The sequence below is a fragment of the Aphelocoma coerulescens genome, chromosome 34 (genome assembly GCF_041296385.1).
Source record: "Aphelocoma coerulescens isolate FSJ_1873_10779 chromosome 34, UR_Acoe_1.0, whole genome shotgun sequence".
Lineage (NCBI taxonomy): Eukaryota > Metazoa > Chordata > Aves > Passeriformes > Corvidae > Aphelocoma > Aphelocoma coerulescens.
The window spans coordinates 614,401-635,184 of NC_091045.1; the positions used below are offsets into that span (position 1 = coordinate 614,401).

The following is a 20,784-nucleotide window of genomic DNA, read 5'->3' on the forward strand; positions in this document are numbered from 1 at the left end:
GCGATGTCGCCTCCCGGCAGCGCACGGGGACGATTCCCCAGGGAGAAACACCCAGACAAGCCAAAACCTAAAGGAGAACTCCTGACCAAGCAAACGCTCACAGCCCGGGAGGAAAACACCCGCGTTCCCGGCGGCTGTGGCGGTTCCCGGGGCGGGCGAGGCCCCTGTGGGTGTAAACTCCTCGAGGAAGGGCTCCTTTCTCTTCCTGTTTTGCTTTCCTGACCCGGCACCGGGGGATCCAGAGCCAGGAACGGGCACCTCGCTGTTCCTGAGGTGTGGATTTGCCTCAAACACTTGGGAACGGAAAGCCGGGAAGGCGAATCCTCATTCCCGAGAAACCCCGAGGGGCCGCGGCAGGGGCTGCAGGGAAAGGGGGAAATCCGGACTGGACTTTCCCTGAAGCATGGAATGGACTCGGGGGGGGGGAATTCATTTCGTGCTCCGGGAAAAATCCAGTCCGGGTTTTCCCCCGTACGCCGGTAGCGATCCGGGCTGGATTTTTCTCGCAGCGCTGGGACGGGATTTGGGATCGCTGGGTGGGAATTTGGGATCGCTGGGTGGGGATTTGGGATCGCTGGGTGGGGATTTGGGATCGCTGGGACGGGATTTGGGATCGCTGGTTGGGAATTTGGGATCGCTGGGTGGGATTTGGGATCGCTGGGACGGGATTTGGGATCGCTGGGTGGGAATTTGGGATCGCTGGGACGGGATTTGGGATCGCCGGGTGGGGAGCAGCTCCCCCCGGCAAGGACCCGCCTGGCAGGCCGTGCTTTGGGGCTGCCGGGGGGGGTGAGGCACCGGGAATCCGGAGCGCAGAGCAGAATTCCCGGGGGTCCCGAGAAGGCCGCGGAGGTTCCGGTGTCCCCGGAGCGGCCCCGCCCCGCCCCGCGCCGCTCCTGGCGCCTCCGGGGCCGCTCACGGCGCTTCCCCCCGGCCCGGCCCGGCCCGGCCCGGCCGCCCCTGCGCTGGCCCAGCCCCGTGTCCCCGCTTCCCCACGGGGCCGAGCGCCGGGGGTCCCTGGGCACCCCTGATGCCACCGCCCGCTGGCCGAAGGGCCGGGGCGCGGCCGGGGCTGTCACGAGCCTCGTCCTCTGTCCCCTCCCTGCAGGACGGCAGCGAGCGCCCGCAGATGGAGAGCCCGGAGCCCCCCGAGCCCGGAGCCCCCCGAGCCCTGAGCGGGCTGTCCCGGCGGGCCTCCCGCCGAAGTGGCCCCGAGCAGCAGGGCCAGTGCCGGCTGCCCCGGGGGCCACTGAGGTGCCCTCACGTCCCTGCCCAGCCCCGGCCCTTCCTGCACAGCCCCGGCAGCACCGGGAGGAGCTGAGGGCACTGGGAAAGGGGCTCAGCCCGGAGAAAAGGGGGATCAGGGGGAATTTCTGGCTCTGCACAGGTCCCTGAGGGGAGGGGGCAGCCGGGGAGGATTTGGGCTCTGCTCCCAGGGAACAGGGACAGGAGAAGAGGGAACGGCCTCAGGCTGGGCCAGGGCAGGCTCAGGGTGGAATTTCTCCATGGAAAGGGTGCTCAGGCCTTGGCAGGGGCTGCCCAGGGAGGTTCGGAGCCCCCATCCCTGGAGGTGTCACCTGGACGTGGCACTCGGTGCCCAGGGTGAGGATCGGGCACAGCTTGGACTCGATGATCCCGGAGGGATTTTCCAGCCTCAGTGATCCTGGGATTCTGAGATCTGCACCTGCTGTGCCATTCCCACCTTCCTTCACTCCCCTGAGCACACCTGGCTGCCCTCTCGGCCTGGCTCCTTCCCAGAGGGAGGAGAAGGAAAACCCTCCTGCCGCTGGAAATGCAAACGTGGATAAATAAGGAATCAGCCTCTGCTTCAGCGCTGCCATTTCGGTTTCTTTGCTGCAGAGCAGCAGCAGAAATTGGAGCAAAAGCTCTGAGCACAACAGAGCAGGAGCAGAAACCTCCGTGTGCACGCTCCAGGTGTGCTCAGAGCTGCCCAGGTACCACAGCCAGGCCTCGGGAGGCATCTCGGGATCCGAGGCGCCCGTTCAGGAGGAGGGAAGGGGCTGGAATTCACCCGCCCGTGCTGACGGATGAAACCGACCCCGCCAGGGTGATGTGTCCTTGATACCCACGTCCCCTCGGGAATGAGGAACGCGGCTCTGGGGGTTGTGCAGCACCTCGGGCTCCAGCACCTTCATTCCCTGCTCAGGACACAGCTTTTCCCGGGACACACAGGGTGTGGGCAGAAAATGGAGTAAAAATCCCAAATGTCACTGCCCAGGGTCCCTGGAAACCCCTCTGGAGCCGATGCCATCCCGGGATGAGGCCCCCCCGCCCCGGTGACGCTTCCCGGTCTCTCTCCCAGTCAGGTTTGGGCTTTGGGAAGCTGGAAACCTCCGGCAAACTGGACAAACTGGGAGAGGTGAGGAGCAATTGAGACGCGTTGAAGCATTACCGTGCTGCACTGAGAGCCTTGAGGCTGTGGGACGGGGAAGACTGAAGGAGCAGTGGGGGAACAGGGTGGGTTCAGGAGGTTGTGGCCCAGCTCCAGCACCACCAGAGGAGCCCGTGGGTTGTCCGAGGGTCGCTACAGGCACCCCACCTCTTCCAAGGCCTGAGCTTGGTCCTTCCAGAGCCCAAATCCCTTCAGAAATAACCCCGTCCCTCCCTTCTGCTGGCTCGGCCCTTGGAGCTCAGCTGCTCAAAGGCAGTTTGGGGCTGCCGGGCTCCCTGGAGCGCTGGGAACAATCCCGGTGAGCGACCGTGAATGCCAAGCAGGCAGCTCCTGCTTCCCCCGGAGCCGGTGCCAGCTCCGTGTGCCACGCCTGCGCTCCCCGGGAACCCGAGTGCCCGGAGGGACCCCGGTGCTGGCTCTGCCTTTCCTGGCCAAGAGCCGAGCAAAACCCGCACAAACAACGAGCTTTGGACCCTGGCGCTGGAGGCGGGGTCGGGGCAGCGCGGGGTCCGCGTCTCCTCCCGTTCCACCGACTCCCCAACCCCTCCCAATCTCCATCTCCTCCTGTTCTCCTCCCGTTCCACCGACTCCCCATTCTGCTCCTCCTGCTGCTTCTCTGCCCCCTCAGCTCCGGGCTCCGCTGGGGCAGAGAAATCACCGGGAGCCGCTGGCTCAGGGAGTGACCGGGGAGAGCCGGGCCCTGGAAACGGCCCCGTCCCGAAATGGCACCGAGCGGGCACTGAGCGGGCACTGACCCGGCACTGACCAGGCACTGACCCAGCACTGACCCGGCACTGACCGGGCACCAAGCGGGCACCGAGCAGGCAGTGACCGAGCACTGACCGGGCACTGAGCAGGCACTGACCGGGCACTGAGCAGGCACTGACCGGGCACTGACCAGGCACTGACCCGGCACTGACCGGGCACCGAGCGGGCACTGACCTGGCACTGAGCGGGCACTGACCGGGCACTGACCGGGCACTGACCAGGCACTGACCGGGCACTGACCTGGCACCGAGCGGGCACCGAGCAGGCACTGACCGAGCACTGACCGGGCACTGACCGGGCACTGACCAGGCACTGACCGGGCACCGAGCGGGCACTGACCGGGCACCGAGCGGGCACCAAGCGGGCACTGACCTGGCACTGAGCGGGCACTGAGCGGGCACTGACCTGGCACTGACCTGGCACTGACCGGGCACTGAGCGGGCACTGACCTGGCACTGACCGGGCACTGACCAGGCACTGACCGGGCACTGAGCGGGCACCGAGCGGGCACCGAGCGGGCACTGAGCAGGCACTGACCTGGCACTGACCGGGCACTGACCGAGCACTGACCGGGCACTGACCCGGCACTGACCAGGCACTGAGCGGGCACCGAGCGCTTCTGGCCCGGCAGCCAATGGGAGCCCCCCCAGAAATGACGCATTAAAACCCCGCCCTAACGAGGCGGAAATGACCCGGACCCCAAACTCTTCCCAAAGTTCCCAAATTCCCCCGAAATCCCCTCTAAAGCCCTGAAATCCTCCCAGCCCCCCCACACCCTCCCCAAATTCTCCCAAACCCCTCAAACCCCCCTGAAACCTCCCAAATTCCGCTCCCAAACTCCCCCACCCCCCCAAACCTCGGTGTTTGTTTCCCAAACAACTTTATTGGGGGGGTCATGGGGGGGGCCCAGTTGGGTCCGACCCCTTCTCCTTAAAAATGGGGGGAACAGAGGGGAGGGGGGGTCCCTGCTGCCCCCCAGCCTTAAAAAAAGGGGATCCAGGGGGGTCCCGGGGGGTCCCAGGGGGTCTCGGGGGGTCCCGGGGGCCCCGTTAGGACGCGTGCTGGGCCGTGGAGAAGCAGAGCTTGAGCGTGTAGGGGTACGGCCCGTCTGGGGGGAGAAAGGGGGGTCAGGGGGGCCCAGGGGGGCTCAGGGGACCCCCCCAGCCCCCCCAGCCGGCACTTACTGGGGTTCTTCATCTGGAAGTGGTTGAGGAAGCCGAGGGTCTCCAGGGCGTCGCTCTTGGAGTCCCACTCGAGCAGCCCCGAGGAGCTGCGCTCGCCTGGGGGGGCAGGGGGGTCACTCGGGGGTCACCCAGGGGTCAGGGGGGGTCACCCCGAGGCCAGGACCCCCCCAGGGGTCAGGGCCCCCCACACTTACTCTTGCCTGAGAACACCTTGACCGAGGACGGGCGCTTGACGCCCAGCTCATCGCAGATCTGGGGGCAGAAACGGGGTCAGGGCGGGGGCTGGGGAGGAGGGAGAGGGGGGAAGGAAGGAGGGAAAAGGAGGAAAAGGAGGAAAAAACTCAAAAGTAGCAGAAAAAGAGGAGGAAAAACGGAGGAGGAGTAGGATAGAATAAAAAAATGATGAAAGGAGGAGGAAAAGGCAAAGCAGAGACAGAGAGAGAGCAGGAAAAACAAGAGTTGGGTGAAGAGGAGGACGATGAAGGACAGGAGGATGAAGGGCAGGAGGAGGAGGATGAAGGGCAGCAGAAGGAGGATGAAGGACAGGAGGATGAAGGACAGGAGCAGGAGGATGAAGGGCAGGAGGAGGAGGATAAAGGGCAGGAGGATGAAGGGCAGGAGGAGGAGGATGAAGGACAGGAGGAGACTGAAGGGCAGCAGGGGGATGAAGGGCAGCAGGAGGAGGAGGAGGAGGATGCCGAGCACGATGAAGGCGCTGCTGCGGGGCAGGAGGAGGCCCCACCTCGTAGAAGTTGTCCTCGGTGACGTCCAGGGGGGCGTTGAAGAAGTGCAGGACGTTGCTGGGGTGCTGGATGCGGTTCTTGGCCGCCTGCTCGGGCGTGGAGAAGCGATTGTTGCGGGAGCCGCTGAAATCCTTGTAGCTGCAGGAGCCGTCCTCGAGCCCGTACGACTGCCCCGGCATGATGGCGTGCTGCTTGGACACACTGGGGGCGGGGGGAACGGGGTCAGGGGGCCCAAAAACACCCAAAACCACCCCAAAAATCCCCGTACGACTGCCCGGCATGATGGCGTGCTGCTTGGACACACTGGGGGCAGGGGAAACGGGGTCAGGGGGCCCAAAACCACCCCAAAAAACCCCATACAACTGCCCCGGCACGATGGCCCAGCTGGGGGAGATCAACGGGGTCAGGAAACCTCTTCTCAGGGACCCCCTAAAATTACGGAGCCCCCCTGAGGACCCCCCAGCGCCGGGCCCCCAACGCCAGGGCCCTGCCTGAAGGCTGCGGGGGGGTCGATGCTGGGAGCCCCCGAAAGCCCCAGGAACCCACCAGACGTTGAGCTTCTGGCCGAACATGAAGTTGTTGTTGAGGTGGGTGATGGCTCTGTCCACGGCGTAGCCGTCAGCCATCTCCACCATGGCCGCGCCCGGCTTGCTCTTCATGAACTTCACCTGGCCCAGGGGAGCCGGGGCACGCGTCAGGGGACGGGGGGGACACGGGGGGGACACGGGGGGACACGGCGGGGACACACCTCCCCCAGATCCCCCCCAGAACCCCAAACTGCCCCCCCCGGCCCCTCCCCACCATCCCGACAGAAGATGTGGAAGATGCTGCTGTGCTCCACCTCAGCCTGGCCCAGCCCCACCGAGGGCCCCCCGAACCCCGCTGTGCCCCCCAGACCCCGCCGTGCCCCCCCAGACCCCGCTGTGCCCCCCTGGACCCCACCGTGCCCCCCTGGACCCCGCCGTGCCCCCGGAGCCCGCGGTGCCCCCCTCACCTTCTCGACGTTGCCGTAGAGGCAGAAGACGTTGAAGACGCGGTCGCAGTTCATCTTGGCCTGGTCCAGCCCGTACACCATGAGCACGGGCGAGTCGGCGTGGGGGCCGTAGTCGGGGGGCGGCGGCGGCGGCGGGGGGGGGTGCCCGTACTGGGGGCCGTAGCGCCCGGGCCCCCGGCGGTGCCCCCCGCCCACGGGGGGGGGCCCCATGCGCCGCCCCTCGTAGTGGGGGGGGGGCGGCCCGTAGCCCTCGTCGTGGTAGTGCCCGTGGTGGTACCCGCCGTGGGGGCCGCCTGGGGGGGCAGAGACCCCCAGCGTGAGACAGGGACCCCCAGGGGTCAGGGCAGTGGGGCAGAGACCCCCAGGGTGAGACAGGGACCCCCAGACCCCCAGGGGTCAGGGCAGTGGGGCAGAGACCCCCGGTGTGAGACAGGGACCTCCAGGGTGAGACAGGGACCCCCAGACCCTCAGGGGTCACAGCACTGGGGCAGAGACCCCCCGTGTGAGACAGGGACCTCCAGGGTGAGACAGGGACCCCCAGACCCCCAGGGGTCAGGGCAGTGGGGCAGAGACCCCCGGTGTGAGACAGGGACCCCCAGGGTGAGACAGGGACCCCCAGACCCCCAGGGGTCAGGGCAGTGGGGCAGAGAGCCCTAGGGTGAGACAGGGACCCCCAGACACCCAGGGGTCACAGCAGTGGGGCAGAGACCCCCAGGGTGAGACAGGGACCCCCAGACCCCCAGGGGTCAGGGTAGTGGGGCAGAGAGCCCTAGGGTGAGACAGGGACCCCCAGACACCCAGGGGTCACAGCACTGGGTCAGAGACCCCCGGTGTGAGACAGGGACCCTCAGGGGTCATGGCAGTGGGGCAGAGACCCCCGGTGTGAGACAGGGACCCCCCCCCCCAAAACGCTGGGACCACCCCCTGTGATGTGGAACCCCCACCCCTGACACGGGACCCTCCCAGTTTGTGCCCCCCACCAGCCACACTTTGGGCCCCCCCAAGTTGTGCCCCGCCCTTCCCAATCCAAGCCCCCCCAGCACCACGACCCCCACATCGTATCCCCCCAAATTGGGTTCCCCCCCCCAGAATCGGCCCCCCCGGTGCCCCCCGTACCGTACTCCGCCGGGTGGTCCCCCAGGAGGGGCGGCTGCCGCTGCCGCTTGTTGGGGTTCCCGCCGGGGTCTCCTGGGGGGGGAGGGGCGGGGGGGACACGCCGAGCTCAGGGGGGGTCACCGGGGGGGGGGCCGCGGCTCCCCAGACCCCCCCAGAGAATTTGGGCCCCTCCCGGAGATTTTGGGCCCCCCCCACTGGGGTCCCTGGGAGCCCCCCCAGCTCCCCCCAGCACCACCCCGAGCTGCCCCCAAACCTCGTTAATCACCGCAAAGCGCCCGCACGCCGTTAATTACCCCGCTAATCACTAATTACGGCCGCTAACGAGCCCCCCCACCAGCGCATGGAGGCGGGGGGGGTTCAGGCAGCGCCGGGATCGGGTTCAGAACGCGGCTTTTTGTTCAACTCCTCCCTCCTCGAGACCTTTCTTTAACATTTCCTTTTTTTTTTTTTTTTTTTTTTTTTTTGGTTTAAAAGCAGAGAAAAAAGGGGCTACTTACAGCTGCTCGGGGGGGGGGGCAAAAAAGTCCGATGGGGCCCCCACTTGGGGGGGCTCCTCTTACCCTCGGCTGCTCCGAGCGCGCCCCGGCCGCGCGGCCCCTGCGGCACAGGCGGAGAGTCACCAGCGGCCCCGCTGCGGCACAAAGCGCCCCAAAACGGGGCCCCGAGCTCCTGGGGAACGCTCCTCGGCACGTGGGGACCCCCGGCGCGGGTCGGGGCCCCCGGCCCGGGCTTGGTGGGTTTGGGCCGTCAGAGAGCGGCGGGGACGGGCGGCCGTGTCCCGAAGGTGCTGCGGGGAGCTCTTGGGAGAGGTCCTAAAACCACCAGAAACGGCCTTGGATGGCAGCTGGGCTGGGAGAGGTCCTAAAAGCTTTGGAATTATGTCTTGGAAGTGAGAAGAGTTCCTAAAAACCATCGCAAGCGGCCTTGGGCACCGGCTGTGGTGGGCAGCTCCTGAAAGGCCTGGAGCTGGGTCTTGGGAGTGGGAGAGTTCCTAAGAACCCCCGGACCACGGCGCTGGGTGTCAGCTGTGCTGGCAAGTTCCTACAAGCACCGAGAAATGGTCTCGGAGGTGAAAGAGCTGCTAAAAACGACCAAAATGTGGCCTAGGAAGGTCAGCTGTGGTGAGACGTTCCTGAGAACCTCGGAATGTGGGCGTGGAGGTGAGAGAGTTCCTAAAAACCGTCAAAAACTGGTCTGGGAAGCGGGAGAGTTCCCGAAACCATCGAAATGCGGCCTCGGCAGGCCAGCCGTGGTGAGATGTTCCTAAGAACCATCAGAAGTGTGGTCTTGGAGGTGTGAGAACTCCTAAAACCATCCAAAAATGGTTCAGATGTCAACTGTAGTGAGGAAATGCCTAAAAACGACCCCAAAACGAGGTCTTGGAAGTGAGAGAGTTCCTAAAAACACCGAAAAATGGTCTCAGAGGGAAGAGAGCTCCTAAAACCACCACAAATGGCCTTGGGAGGTCAACTGCGGTGAGGAAATGCCTCAAAAGGACCCAAAACCAAGGCCGTGGAGGTGAGAGAACTCCTGAGAGTGCTGCAATGAGGTCTCGGAGGTGAAACGTTCCTAAAACCATCAAAGATGGTCTTGGAAGGTCAACTGTGGTGAGGAAATGCCTAAAACCAACCCAGAAGTGGTCCTGGAAGTGAGAGAGTTCCTAGAAATCCTGAGACGTGGTCTTGCAAGTGAGAGAGTTCCTGGAATGTGGTCCTGGAAGTGAGGGGATTCCTAAACCCACCTAAAAACGGTCCTGGGTGTCAACTGTGGTGAGGAATTCCTACAAGCACCCCCCAAAAAAACGGTCTTGGGAGTGAGAGGAGTCCTAAAAACCATCAAAAATGGTCCTGGACGTTGAGAGAATTCCTAAAAAGCGTCAGAACGGGGTTGTGGGTGGGACAGAGATCCCGGAAGTGCTGGGATCAGAGAATTCCAAAAACCATCAAAAATGGTCTTGGAGGGTCAACTGCGGGGAGAAAATTCCTAAAAAATCCCCAAGGAAATGGTCCTGGAAGGGAGGGAATTCCTAAAAACGACCAAAAATGGTCTCTGAAAGGTCAACTCTGGTGAGGAACTGCTAAAAACCCTCAAAAATAACGACTTGGGAGCGGGAAAATCCCTAAAACCCACCCAAAATGGACCTCGGAAGTTGAACCGTGCTAAGAAATTCCTAAAACTCACCAAAACCAGGTCTTGGAAGTCAGAGAATTCCTAAAAAAAAACCTCTTGGAGTGGAACCACGTTGTGGAAATGCCTAAAACCCACCAGAAATGGGTCCTGAAGGTCAACAGTGGTGAGGAAATTCCTAAAAACCACCAGAATCAGGTCTTGGAAGTGAGAGAATTCCTAAAAAAAGCTCTTGGACGCCAACTGTGCTGAGAGAATTCCTAAAAACCACCGCAGTTGTGTCTTGGAAGTGGGAGAATTCCTAAAAAATGTCCTTGGGAGTGTATCCGTGCTGTGAAATTCCTAAAAACCTCCGGAACTGGGTCTTGGAAGTGAGAGAATTCCTAAGGAGTGTCCTTGGAGTGTGTCGATGTTGCGAGAATTCCTAAAAACCACCGGGGCTGTGCCTTGGGAATGAGAGAATTCCTAAAGAAATGGCTCTTGGAGTGTGTCGATGTTGCAGAATTCCTAAAAACCGCCCCGTTTGTGCCTTGGAATTGGGAGAACTCCTAAGAAAAAAAATGTCCTTGGAGTGTAACCATGTTGTGGAATTCCCAAAAACCATCGGAATTGGGTCTTGGAAGGTCAAACCATGTGGAGGAAGTCGTGAAAATCGCCCAAATTGTGCCTTGGAAGTGCGAGAATTCCTAGGAAATGCTCTTGGAGTGTGTCCGTGTTGTGGAGTTCCTAAAAACCACCGGGATTGTGTCTTGGAAGTGAGAGAATTCCTAAAACCAGCTCTTGGATTGTGTTGATGTTGCGAAATTCCTACAATTCGCCCAAAACTGTGCCTTGGAAGTGAGAGAATTCCCATGAAATTGCTCTTGGAGTGTAACCATGTCGTGGAATTCCCAAAAAACACCGGAATTGGGTCTTGGAAAAAATCACCTGTGTTGCAAAACTCCTAAAAACCGCCCAAACCGTGTCTTGGAAATGAGAGAATTCCTAAAAAAGCCTCTTGGAATGTGTCCATGTTGTGGAATTCCTAAAGATTTGCTCTTGGAGTGTGTCGATGGCGCGGAATTCCTAAAACCGCCAGAATTGTGTCTTGAAAGTGAAAAGAATTCCTAAGAAAAAAAATGGCTCTTGGAGTGTGTCGATGTTGCTGAACTCCTAAAACCCACCGGGTTTGTGCCTTGGGGGTGAGAGAATTCCTAAGAAAAAAAAATGCTCTTGGAGTGTGTCTTGGAGTGTGTCGATGTTGCTGAGCTCCTAAAAACCACCGGGTTTGTGCCTTGGAAGTGAGAGAATTCCTAAAAAAAGAATGTTCTTGGGATGTGTCGATGTTGCTGAGCTCCTAAAAACCACCGGGTTTGTGTCTCGGAGAGAATTCCTAACAAACCACCGGAGGTGGCTCCTGGAGCTCCCGGATTTCGCCGCTCTCCGGGCCAGCGCCGCTTTGGGGCCCCTCCGGCCTCGTGTTTTCTACTCCTGCTCGGAGTGTTTGGGATGAGTTTTTTGGGAAGTGGTGGATGGATGTGCCGTGTCCCTCGCCGGGGGGTCCTGGACGTGATTTTTTCGGGATTCTGGTGTTTTCTCCGTGATTTGTTTAGCTTTGGCCCCCCCCGTGTGGTGTGAGGGATGTGCAGGAGGAGGAGGAGGAGGAGGAGGAGGCGAGGCGGGAATTCCGCTCCGGTGTCCCCCCGGAATGTGCCCGGAGCTGGCAAAGGCCGCGTCGCCCCAGCCCCTCCCCCCAGCCCCTGGGTTGGGAAGGAGCCCCGGGACCCCTCCTGTTTTCTGGGAAGGACCCCCTGGCTCCGTGCCATTGCTTCCCAGCCCGGAATCGGGCCCCCCGCCACGGGAACGCCCCGGCAGATCCCAAATCCCTCAAGATAACCCCAAGAACCACCCGTGGGTGGAGAAACAGAACCAGGGGGGGTCACCCCCTTTTACCCTGGAACTTGGGGTCCCCCCCCCATTTTATACCTGCACCAGGTGAGTGACCCCCCCAAGCCCCCAGATTCCAGACGAGGAAGCAACGGCCCCTCCCCTCCTCCAAACCCCCCCAAATTCCAGGAAACATCCCCAAAACTCAACCAGGGGCACGGCCCCTCCCTCCCCCACACCTGGCCCAGGTGAGCCCCGAACACGACGCACGAACGACCCCCCCGGTGGCCCCCCCAGACCCCCCAATCCTTGTGGGATCAGCCCCCCCGGAACTCCGGCGGGACGGAGCCGGGCGGGGCCAGCGAGGCGGGGCTGCATTACCTGTCCCACTCAGGTTGGGGTTGGTGTAGTCCCAGGTGTCCTGGTCGTTCTTGAACACGTTCAGGCGGCTGGGCTGGGGGGATGGCGGGGACGGGCGTTGGCACCTGCCCAGGTGTACCCAGGTACCCCCAGGGGGTGGTACGGGTGTGCCCAGGTGTGTGACACGGGTGTGTGACATTGGTGTGCCCAGGTGTGTGCCCAAGTGTGCGACACGGGTGTGTGACATTGGTGTGCCCAGGTGTGTGCCCAAGTGTGTGACACAGGTGTGTGACACGGGTGTGCCCAGGTGTGTGCCCAAGTGTGTGACACGGGTGTGTGACATTGGTGTGCCCAGGTGTGTGCCCAAGTGTGCGACACGGGTGTGTGACATTGGTGTGCCCAGGTGTGTGCCCAAGTGTGTGACACAGGTGTGTGACACGGGTGTGCCCAGGTGTGTGCCCAAGTGTGTGACACAGGTGTGTGACACGGGTGTGTGACACGGGTGTGCCCAGGTGTGTGCCCAAGTGTGTGACACAGGTGTGTGACATTAGTGTGCCCAGGTGTGTGACACGGGCGTGCGACATTGGTGTGCCCAGGGGTGTGCCCAAGTATGTGACACAGATGTAACACCAGTGTGTGCCCAGGTGTGTGACACAGGAGTGCCCAGGTGTGTGCCCAAGTATGTGGCACGGATGTAACACCGGTGTGTGCCCAGATGTGTGCCCAGATGTGTGCCCAGATGTGTGCCCAGATGTGTGCCCAGGTGCGTGCCCACACATTCCCATGCACCCCCAGGTGTTTCCACGTGTGCCCAGGTGTGTTCCCGTGAACCCCCCCACGTTCCCGGGTGTCCCCAGGTGTCCCCGGAGCGCTCACCTTGGCGTACTCGATCTTGAGGGTGCAGCAGCCCGAGTAGATGTCGGCGCCGTTGAGCGAGGCCTTGGCGCGCTGCGCGCTCTGCACCGAGTCGAACGTGCCCGGGGTCAAGGAATCCCACGGAATTTCGGGAATTCCCGAGAGAACCTCGGGAACTTTGGGATCCCAGCGGGGTGGGGAGATGGGCACGGCCTCACTCTGAGCCAGGTGGGGCCACCTGAGCACCCGCGGTGGTTGGAGGAGCCTTGGATCCCTCGGAGGACGCTCCAGAGCGCAATTCCCAGGGGGAATTTGGAGCACCGGGACCTTGGGGACCCCCCCCAGCCCCCTCCTCCCAAAGCCCCCAGATCCTGGGCCCCCCGAGGTCCCGGATATTCCACCATGGCCTGGACGCCGTTCTTGCGGAAGATGACGATTCTCTGCACGGGCCCGCAGGGGTTGCAGATGGTGTAGAGCACGTCCTGTGGGAAATGGGGGGTCAGGGGCGCCCCAAAACCCCCCTGGGACCCTCAAACACCAACGTGAGACCCCCAAACACCAACCTGGGACCCCCAAAAACCAAGCTTGGACACCCCAATCCTCCACCCGCTGCGCTGATGGACTAGATAGGGTTGAGAACGGTGAAAAGCAACGCACTGGTGACCCCAAATGCCAATAAACCGCCCCAAAGGCCAGCTCTGCTCACCGTGGTGATGGAGTAGATGGGGTTGAGGATGGTGAAGAGCAGCACGTTGTTGACGCCGCGCGCGTCGTCGCTGTCGCCCGGCCGCGAGATCTTCTGGCTGGTGGAGTAGTTGACGAAAGCCGGGTGGCCCGCGAAGTAGATCTGGTTGTCGGCCGCGTAGTTGACGGCGTTGCAGGCACCCAGGATGTCCTCGAACTCCACCAGCGCCTGCCGCTTCTTCGGCATCACCACCACGTAGCTGGGACAGAGAGCAATGTCACCGTGGCATCACCACCCCCTGGTGCCACCGCCCCGGGGTCAGCACACAGACCACACCGTCCTGGTCACCGCGGCATCGCTCACTGCCACTGCTACCACAGTGCCACCCCCGTATCATCCCCAACGTCACTGTCCCGGCGTCGCCACCGCGGCTGCAGCGTCCCCAGGGCCACCCCGGTGTCCCCGCAGCGTCCCCACCTGATGGGCCCGAACTCCTGCAGCGCCTCCACCAGGTCGGCCTCGACGATGCCGTCGATGAGGCCGCGGATGTGCACCACGGGCGACGCCGGCGTCTTGTGGGGGTCCTCATAATTCTCCTGGGGGGGACATCGAGGGGTTGGGGACACTTGCGTTGGGTTGAGGACCTGCCACATCCCCGGGGACACCCCAAAATCCCGCAGGTTTGGGGCCAAGCCGAGTTAAAACGGGCCTGGGCTCACCCCCCCCCAGCACCCCCTAAGATTGAGCCCTCTCAAAGCTGCGTTTTACCCCCTCAACATTTGCCCTCCCCTCAATATTTGCTCCCCCAGCAATGCCCCCAATAATCACTCCCTCGAAAAGGGTCTTTTACCGCCCCCCCAGCCCTTCCCGCCATATTTGCCCCCTCAGAACCCCCCTCCCCACATTCTCCCCCTCAGGGGAGTCTCTTCTCCCCCACTCAGCTCCTCTTCCTCACATTTACCTCTCATGAGGGTCTTTTACGCCCCCTCAGCCCTTCCCGCCACGTTCGCTCCCTCAGACCCCTCTTCCTCCACATTTGCTCCCTCACAGGAGCTGCTTTACCCCCCTCAGCCCCTGCCGCCATATTCACCCCGCTCACAGCGCTCTTCCCCCCCTCAAGAGGCTGTTCTGCCCCCCACAAAAGGCGCTCCCCACACAAAAGCTCCTTTCCCGCTTTGCCCCCGCTCTCACCGCTCCTCCCGCTCCGGCCCCGCCGCCCGCCCCTCCCGGCCCGCCGGGCCCGTGAGGCGGCGGCTCCGCGCTCTCGGTTTTCAGGCGTTTAGGAGCCCTCCCGCCCTCGCCGCCGCCACCGCCGCCGTAGTATCGGCCCGAGCCGCCGCCGCCGCCGCCCGCCGCCATCTTCCCCATGTCGGCTCCGCGCCCGCCGCCTTCGGCGCCCTGAGGGCCGCGCCACCGCCGCCGCGACATGGCGCCCCGCTCCGCAGTCCCGCCCACGACACGCCCCCATTGGGCCGCCCACACGCCAATCAAGGCAGACCGCGCAACCCATTGGCTGACACAGTTCCCGCCACACCCGCACCGCCCCACGCCGTTGTGATTGGACCAACTGCAGAAGCAACTGTGCGTCTATTGGTCGGCTGAGCTGCCCATCAGCGACCCCCTGAGAAGATTATTGGTAAACGCGCGCAACGGTCCGCCCGCCCACCGCGCTGATTGGAGGACAGGCTGCCTCTCAGGGCAAGGCCCCGCCCTTCTTCTTGTTCAGCGCGCAGATCCCGCCTCTCTCTTCCCACAGCGCCCTTCGGCAGCGGCGCCTCCCGCTATTGCTGTGGCGCGACGTCCATCAATATCAGCCGGCCGTCATTGGCTCGTCTCAAGCAGCGCCGGTCTCGCCCACCGGGGATGCCGCCCGCTCATTGGCTCCGCCGCACGCCGATCAACGCCCGCGCCCGCAACGCCGCGCTCTGATTGGTCGATTGCTCATGTTTCCCTTGGGATTAGCCGGCGCGTGTGGGCCCCGCCAATGGAGATCGCTCAGATGGGAACGTCCCCTCCTCCCCAGGCTTACTGGGGGTGCAACTGGGAGGGCACTGGGGGTAACTGGGAGCACTGGGGGTAACTGGGAGCACTGGGCCTTCCCCCTCCCGCCCGCTCAGGAGCGCGCTCGCCCCTCGCCTCGTTCCAACCCCCGCCTCGCGGCTCCAACCAATCCCCGCTCCCCTCTCATTCCCACCACTTGCCACCCAATCAGCTCAGCCCTTTCATTCGCGCCGGTCCAGCAGAGCGCGCCTTCTTTCGCGGGCAGAGCCGCTTCCGGGTTTCGGCTGTACCGCGGCCAATCAGCGCGCGGCCCGGACGCTCTCAGCCAATCAGGAGACAGGGGGCGGAGCCTCCCCGTGAGGGGGCCGGTACCGCCCCTTCCCCAATTCGGGGGTCCGGAGCCCCCCCGGGAACGAAACGGCCCCAAAATGGCCTCAAAATGTCCCAAAACGACCCCGAACCCCCCCAAACCGCCTCACTCCGGCTCCAGCAATTTATTGAAACAACATTTTGGAGGTAATTTTTTGGGGGAGGGGGCTCAGCCCCCCCGATTCTGCCCAAAAAGGGGGTGCGGGGGGGGCATCCCCAAATCCCCCCACACCGGGGACCCCTTAAAAGAATCTCTGGATTTGTTAAACCTTCCAAAAATGCGGAAAATTGGAGTTAAAGGGGGATTTGGGGGTCTGAGGTATTCCAGGGGGTTTTGGGGGGGTCCATACACTGAGACCCCTCCCCAAAACCCCCCTTTACATCACTGAACCCCCCCAAAATGCAACAAAATGAGAGAAAAAAGGGGAATAAATGGGGATTTGGGGGGTCTCAGGAGTTTCAGAGTGGTCTCCCCACATCGAGACCCCCCCAAAACCATCATTTAATAATTAACCCTCCTGAAAAACCACTTAAATGTTCAAACCCCTCCCAAAAACACAAAAAAATGAGAGATTAAAGGGGAATAAATGGGAGTTGGGGAGGGGGGGATTTGGCAAGTCCAGGGAGGTTTGAGGGGGTCTCAATGGGGGGGGGGGGGACGACCCACTCTGAACCTCCCCAAATCATCTTCGAACGGTTAAACCCTCCCCAAAAAACAAAACCCAACCCGCCTTAAACTCAAAAAAAAAAAACCGCGAGGAAAGGCGGAAAAAAAGGCGGAAAAAAATGCGAATAAAGGGGGAAAGGAAGGGGAAGTGGAGGTTTTGGGGCCGCCCCTCAGACGATCATCTCCAGCTGCCGGGCGTACTCGATCACCTGCGTGGCCAGCTCCGTGGACGGGATCGGGGGGTCCTCGGCCTTCTGCTGCCGCCCCCCGAAGCTGTAATAGTTGGAGGGGCCCAGCACCCACCCCCGCTGGGAAAAGGGGGGGGGGGAAAAGAGGGTTAGGGGCGAATTCGGGGGGGATTTGGCGGGATTGGAGGGGGTTTAGAGGGGTTTGGGGCAGATCCTCGCGGGTTTGTGGGCGCTTCGGAGGCGGCTCGAGGGGGGTCTGGGGGAAATTGGGGGGGTTTGGGGGGGCTTAGAAGGGGTTAGGAGGGGATATCGGGGGTTTGGGGGGGTCAAAGGATGTTTGGGGCAGATATTGAGGGGTTTGGGGGCGGTCAAAGGATGTTTGGGGGGGTCAAAGAATGTTTGGGGCAGATATTGAGGGGTTTGGGGGGCCTTAGAGAGGATTTGGGGGATACTGGAGAGCTCCGAGGGGGTTTTGGGGTCCTCCCCGGTGGATTTTGGGGTGGTTTTTAGGGAGTTTTGGGCTCCTTCCCTGTGGGTTTGGGGGGCTATTTTGGGGTGGTTTAGGGTATTTCAGGGTGGGTTTGGGTGGTTCAGGGTGGTTTTGGGGAGTTTTTTGGTGTCATTGGGGTGTTTCAGAGTGGTTTCGGGGTGGTGTCGGGTGTTTTGGGCTATTCCAGGGTGGGTTTGGGTGGTTTGGGGGAGTTTTTTGGTGTCATTGGGGTGTTTTGGGGTGGTTTCAGGGCGTTCTGGGGTATTTCAGGGTGGTTTTCGGGGTGCTTTGGCACCTTCTTGGCGTAGTCGGTCATTTTCCGGGGGGAGCTGAAGAACAGGATCCGCGCGGCCTCGGGGAACAGGATCCGCTCGTAGGCGGCCTCGATGCAGCCGGCGATCTCATCCCTGGGGAAACGGGGTTTGGGGGGCTCAGAGGGGGTTTGGGGGGCTCAGAGGGGGTCTGAGAACTTTTGGGTGAATACTGGGGGATTTGAGGGGGGCTTGGGGAAATACTGGGGGGTTTTGGGGGTCCCGGACCCGCTCCTGTCCAGCAGGACGGCAGCGACGAAGGTGGAACTGTGCCCCGGTGAGGGGTTTGGGGTGGGTTCTGGGGATACTTCAGGGGGGGGTTTTGGGGTGATTTGGGGGGTTTTTGGAGTCCCAGACCTGATGGTGTCCAGCAGGATGTCGATGAAGAAGGTGTAGCTCTCTGCTGGGATGTTGCCCTTGGCCAGGAACACTTTGTTGTAGCTGCCCTCCATCAGGTACTGGGGACGAAAACGGGCAAAACACCCCAAAAATGGGGTAAAACACCCCCCAAAAATGGGCAAAACACCCCAAGAACGGGTCAGAACTCCTCGAAAATCCCAAGGAATCCCCCACACCTGCATGGAGAAGCTCCCCTGGATGTTGGGGTCCAGGAGCTGCTCCAGCTCCGGCTGGAATTCCAGCCCCAAATTCCCCCCAATTCCCCCCTAAGCGCCCTCAGGCCCCCCCCGAGAACCCTCAAAATTCCCAAGGGATCCCCAGAATTCCACGGGGACCCCCAAACCTCCCCGAAACCCGCGCCAAGACGCTGGTCTGGATTCCAGCCTGGAATTCCAGCCCCGAATCCCCCCCCCCGGAGCCCCCGGGGCGTTCCCAGACCTGCTCCAGGGACACGGGGTGCCGGATGAAGAGGTTTCCCTGGATGTCGGGGGCCGGGAGCCGCTCCAGCTCCGTGTGGAACTCGGCCACGCGGTTCTGGGACAGCAGGAACAGCAGGTTCAGCCCCAGCAGCTGGTGCCGGGACGCCGACTCCGGCAGCTCCTCCCTGCGGAATTCCGGGATGTTCCGGGATCGGGGAGCGGGGGGAGAGGGGTCTGGGAGCTCCCAGATCCTGGGAACGAGTCCTGGGAATGAATCCCCCCCTCGGGCAGACTCACTTGTAGTCGAAGTAGTAACACTTGAGCTGCGCCATGTAGCGCTCGAAGGACGGGATGTCCTTCCTCAGGATGCTCCACTGCGCCCCGATCTCCAGGATGTCCCCTGGGGACGACGGGACCGCGGTCGGGGAAGGGCTGGGAGGGGTCCCCTGGGGGCATCTGGGGGGGTTGGGTGGGGTTTGGGGAGGTTTGGGTGGGATTTGAGGGGGTTTGCGTGAGACCTGAGGGAGTTTGGGTGGGATTTGGGTGGGATCTGACGGGGTTTGGGTGGGGTCTGAGGGGGTTTGGGTGGGATTTGGGGGGTTTGAGTGGGATTTGGGGGGTTTGGGTGGGATTTGGGGAGGTTTGGGTGGGATCTGAGGGGGTTTGGGTGGGATTTCAGGGGCATGTCCTTCCTCAGGATGCTCCAGTGTTCCCTGATTTCCAGGAATATCCCCCGGGAATGACAGCAATCGGGCTCAGGTAAAGGTGGGGAGGGGTCTAAGTGGGGTCCTGAGCGGATTTGGGGGCGTTTGGGGGGGATTTGAGGAGAATTTAGTGGGAATTTGGGGCCGTTTTGCGGGGATTCGATGCCCATGCTCTGCTTCTCTCGCCCCACATCCCAGGACTTCCCCCAGGAATTCCAGGGATCGGGATCCTGGAGGGGTCAGGGGGATGTTGGGCGGGATCCCAGTGGGATTTTTGGGGGGGTTTGGGGACATTTTGGGCACTCACGGGCCAGGATCAGCTGCTGCTTGGTCATGGAGGAGCCGGAGGTGGGGAGGAAGTTCAGGTCCAGGAGAGCGACCTGGGGGGGATTTGGGGGATTCTGGGGGGGTCTCGGAGCGCCCCCAGTCCCGACTCACCCAGTTAATTAATGCCTTGGGGTTAATTACTGCTTCGGGCTTAATTGGTGTTTACGGGTTAGACCGGAAATGGGGAAAGGGGGGGTTGGGGCACCCAAAATTCCCGGGAATCCCCAAAATCCCGGGACCCCCCCTCAGGCCCCGAGGCTCCCCCGACCCTCCCCCCTCCAGGGACCACCCCAGAGCCGCCTCCCCCCCAGAGACGCCCCCGAGGGACCCCAAATTCTCCCCTCAGTCCCCCCAAACCCAGCGATCCCCCAAGGCCGAGGGAGCCCCCCAGAGCCCCCCTCAGCCCCGGACCCCCCCGGTTCCCCGCGATCTCACCTTGAGCCTGCCCAGGGCCTCCCCGCACTTGGCCAGGTTGGGGCTCTTGCGGCCCCACTCGCCCTTGAGCTGCTCGTAGAGCCCGGCCGCGGCCCGCAGGCCCCCCGTGCCGCCCCCGGGCCCCGCCGGGCCCCCCAAGCCCCCCCCGGGCCCCCCCGGGCCCGTCGCGGCCGCGGCCCCGGCCCCGTTCGGCACCGCCATGACTGCGCGGCAACGCGACACTGCCGCGAACGCGCGCGCTTTGCGGCCGTCGCTGGGCAACGCGGATGCGCCTTACGGCACCGCCCGCCCCGCGGGGCCGTCGCCACGGCAACCCAGATCGTCACGGCCGTCGCCTTGGCAACTCCGCGGTTCGCGACGGCCGCCCCCGCGCTTTACGGCGATCACCGTGGTAACGGAGCGCTTCACGCCTTCCTGCCCGCGCTTTACGGCCCCCCCTCGCCTCCGATGGTTGTCGCCATGACAACGCCCCGCTCTGCACGGAACCGCCGCCCGGCGCAGCGGTAACCATGGTAACGCAGCCCTTCCCAGCGGCCCCCCCGCCTCTGCGGGCTCCCCGCAGGCGTTTCGGGCATCTCTGAAGGGTTTCGGGGGTCCCCAGCGTGGTTTCGGGGGTCCCCGGGCGGTTTCAGGGACCCGGGAAGGGTTCCCATGGTAACGCCACCCGGCGCGCCGGCCGCCATGGGAACGCGCCGCGCTTTACGGTAGCGCTTCGCTTGCGACAGGCGCGTCCCGCCGTCCCGCGCTGGGGAGTGACGTCACCCGGGCGGAGCGGGGAGTGACGTCACGGCGCGTGTGACGTCACGGGTGTCGCACTCAGTCACAGCCGGGGCCGGGTTTGGGGTTTGGGTTTTTTTTGTGGTTTCTTTTTCGGGGGGCGCAGCTCCCGGAGCCCCCCCCCGCGCCCCTCCCCCACCCCCCGCCCCGTCGCGCCCCTCCCCCACCGCGCCCCTCCCCCACCCCCCGCTTACAAAACGCTGCGAGATAAGAAACGGCCCCCGAGGAGGGGCTGGGGGTCCCGGAGGGGAGAATCGAGGGTCCCTAAAGGGGCTTGGGGGGGTCCCCGTGGGGGCTGAGGGTCCCTGAAAGGTTTTGGGGGTCCCTGGGGGGGGGTCGGGGGTCCCCGGGGGTCGGGCTGGGGCTCGGGGGGGGGGGTTGGGTGATCCCTGAAGGGTTTTGGGGGTCCCCAGGGGGGAATTTGGGGGGTCTTGAGGGTCCCTGAGGCGGCCGGAGGGTCCCTGGGGTGGGGGAGGGGGGCGCGGGGAGGACCCCAAAGTGACCCAGGGGACATCGGGGGGACCCCAGGGACCCCTCCCGCCACCCCCCGTGTCCCCCGCTGCTGCCCAGTGCTCCCAGTCCCTCC

At 63.2% G+C, this 20,784-nt stretch overlaps 2 protein-coding genes and 1 long non-coding RNA gene across 4 annotated transcripts; 1 reads left to right on the forward strand and 2 right to left on the reverse strand.

The window, feature by feature from the left end:
- The first annotated feature begins 184 nt into the window (after nt 1-184).
- LOC138100488 (uncharacterized) lies at nt 185-1,826 on the forward strand. The gene is made up of 2 exons (XR_011146829.1): nt 185-273; nt 1,109-1,826. It is a non-coding gene; the product is annotated as an uncharacterized lncRNA (long non-coding RNA).
- A 2,230-nt stretch (nt 1,827-4,056) lies between these two features.
- On the reverse strand, nt 4,057-14,557 carry HNRNPL (heterogeneous nuclear ribonucleoprotein L). 2 transcript variants are annotated; one of them, XM_068998304.1, is made up of 13 exons: nt 14,303-14,557; nt 13,589-13,707; nt 13,133-13,370; nt 12,823-12,908; nt 12,448-12,544; nt 11,593-11,665; nt 7,219-7,287; nt 6,103-6,395; nt 5,655-5,776; nt 5,108-5,309; nt 4,560-4,617; nt 4,366-4,461; nt 4,057-4,289 (listed from the first exon to the last, which is right to left on the reverse strand). In XM_068998304.1, the coding sequence occupies exons 1-13, from the start codon at nt 14,537-14,539 to the stop codon at nt 4,231-4,233; spliced, it is 1,749 nt and encodes a 582-aa protein (XP_068854405.1). In that variant the 5' UTR covers nt 14,540-14,557; the 3' UTR covers nt 4,057-4,230. The 2 variants fall into 2 exon arrangements, with proteins under 2 accessions (XP_068854405.1, XP_068854404.1); XM_068998303.1 differs by having other exon boundaries at nt 7,219-7,290.
- A 1,034-nt stretch (nt 14,558-15,591) lies between these two features.
- Nucleotides 15,592-19,623, reverse strand: PSMD8 (proteasome 26S subunit, non-ATPase 8). Its single transcript, XM_068998352.1, has 7 exons — nt 19,422-19,623; nt 18,967-19,039; nt 18,253-18,355; nt 17,975-18,140; nt 17,495-17,595; nt 17,122-17,233; nt 15,592-16,456 (listed from the first exon to the last, which is right to left on the reverse strand). Exons 1-7 carry the CDS (start codon nt 19,620-19,622, stop codon nt 16,319-16,321), a joined length of 894 nt encoding a protein of 297 aa, XP_068854453.1. The 5' UTR covers nt 19,623; the 3' UTR covers nt 15,592-16,318.
- Between the last annotated feature and the right edge of the window lie 1,161 nt (nt 19,624-20,784).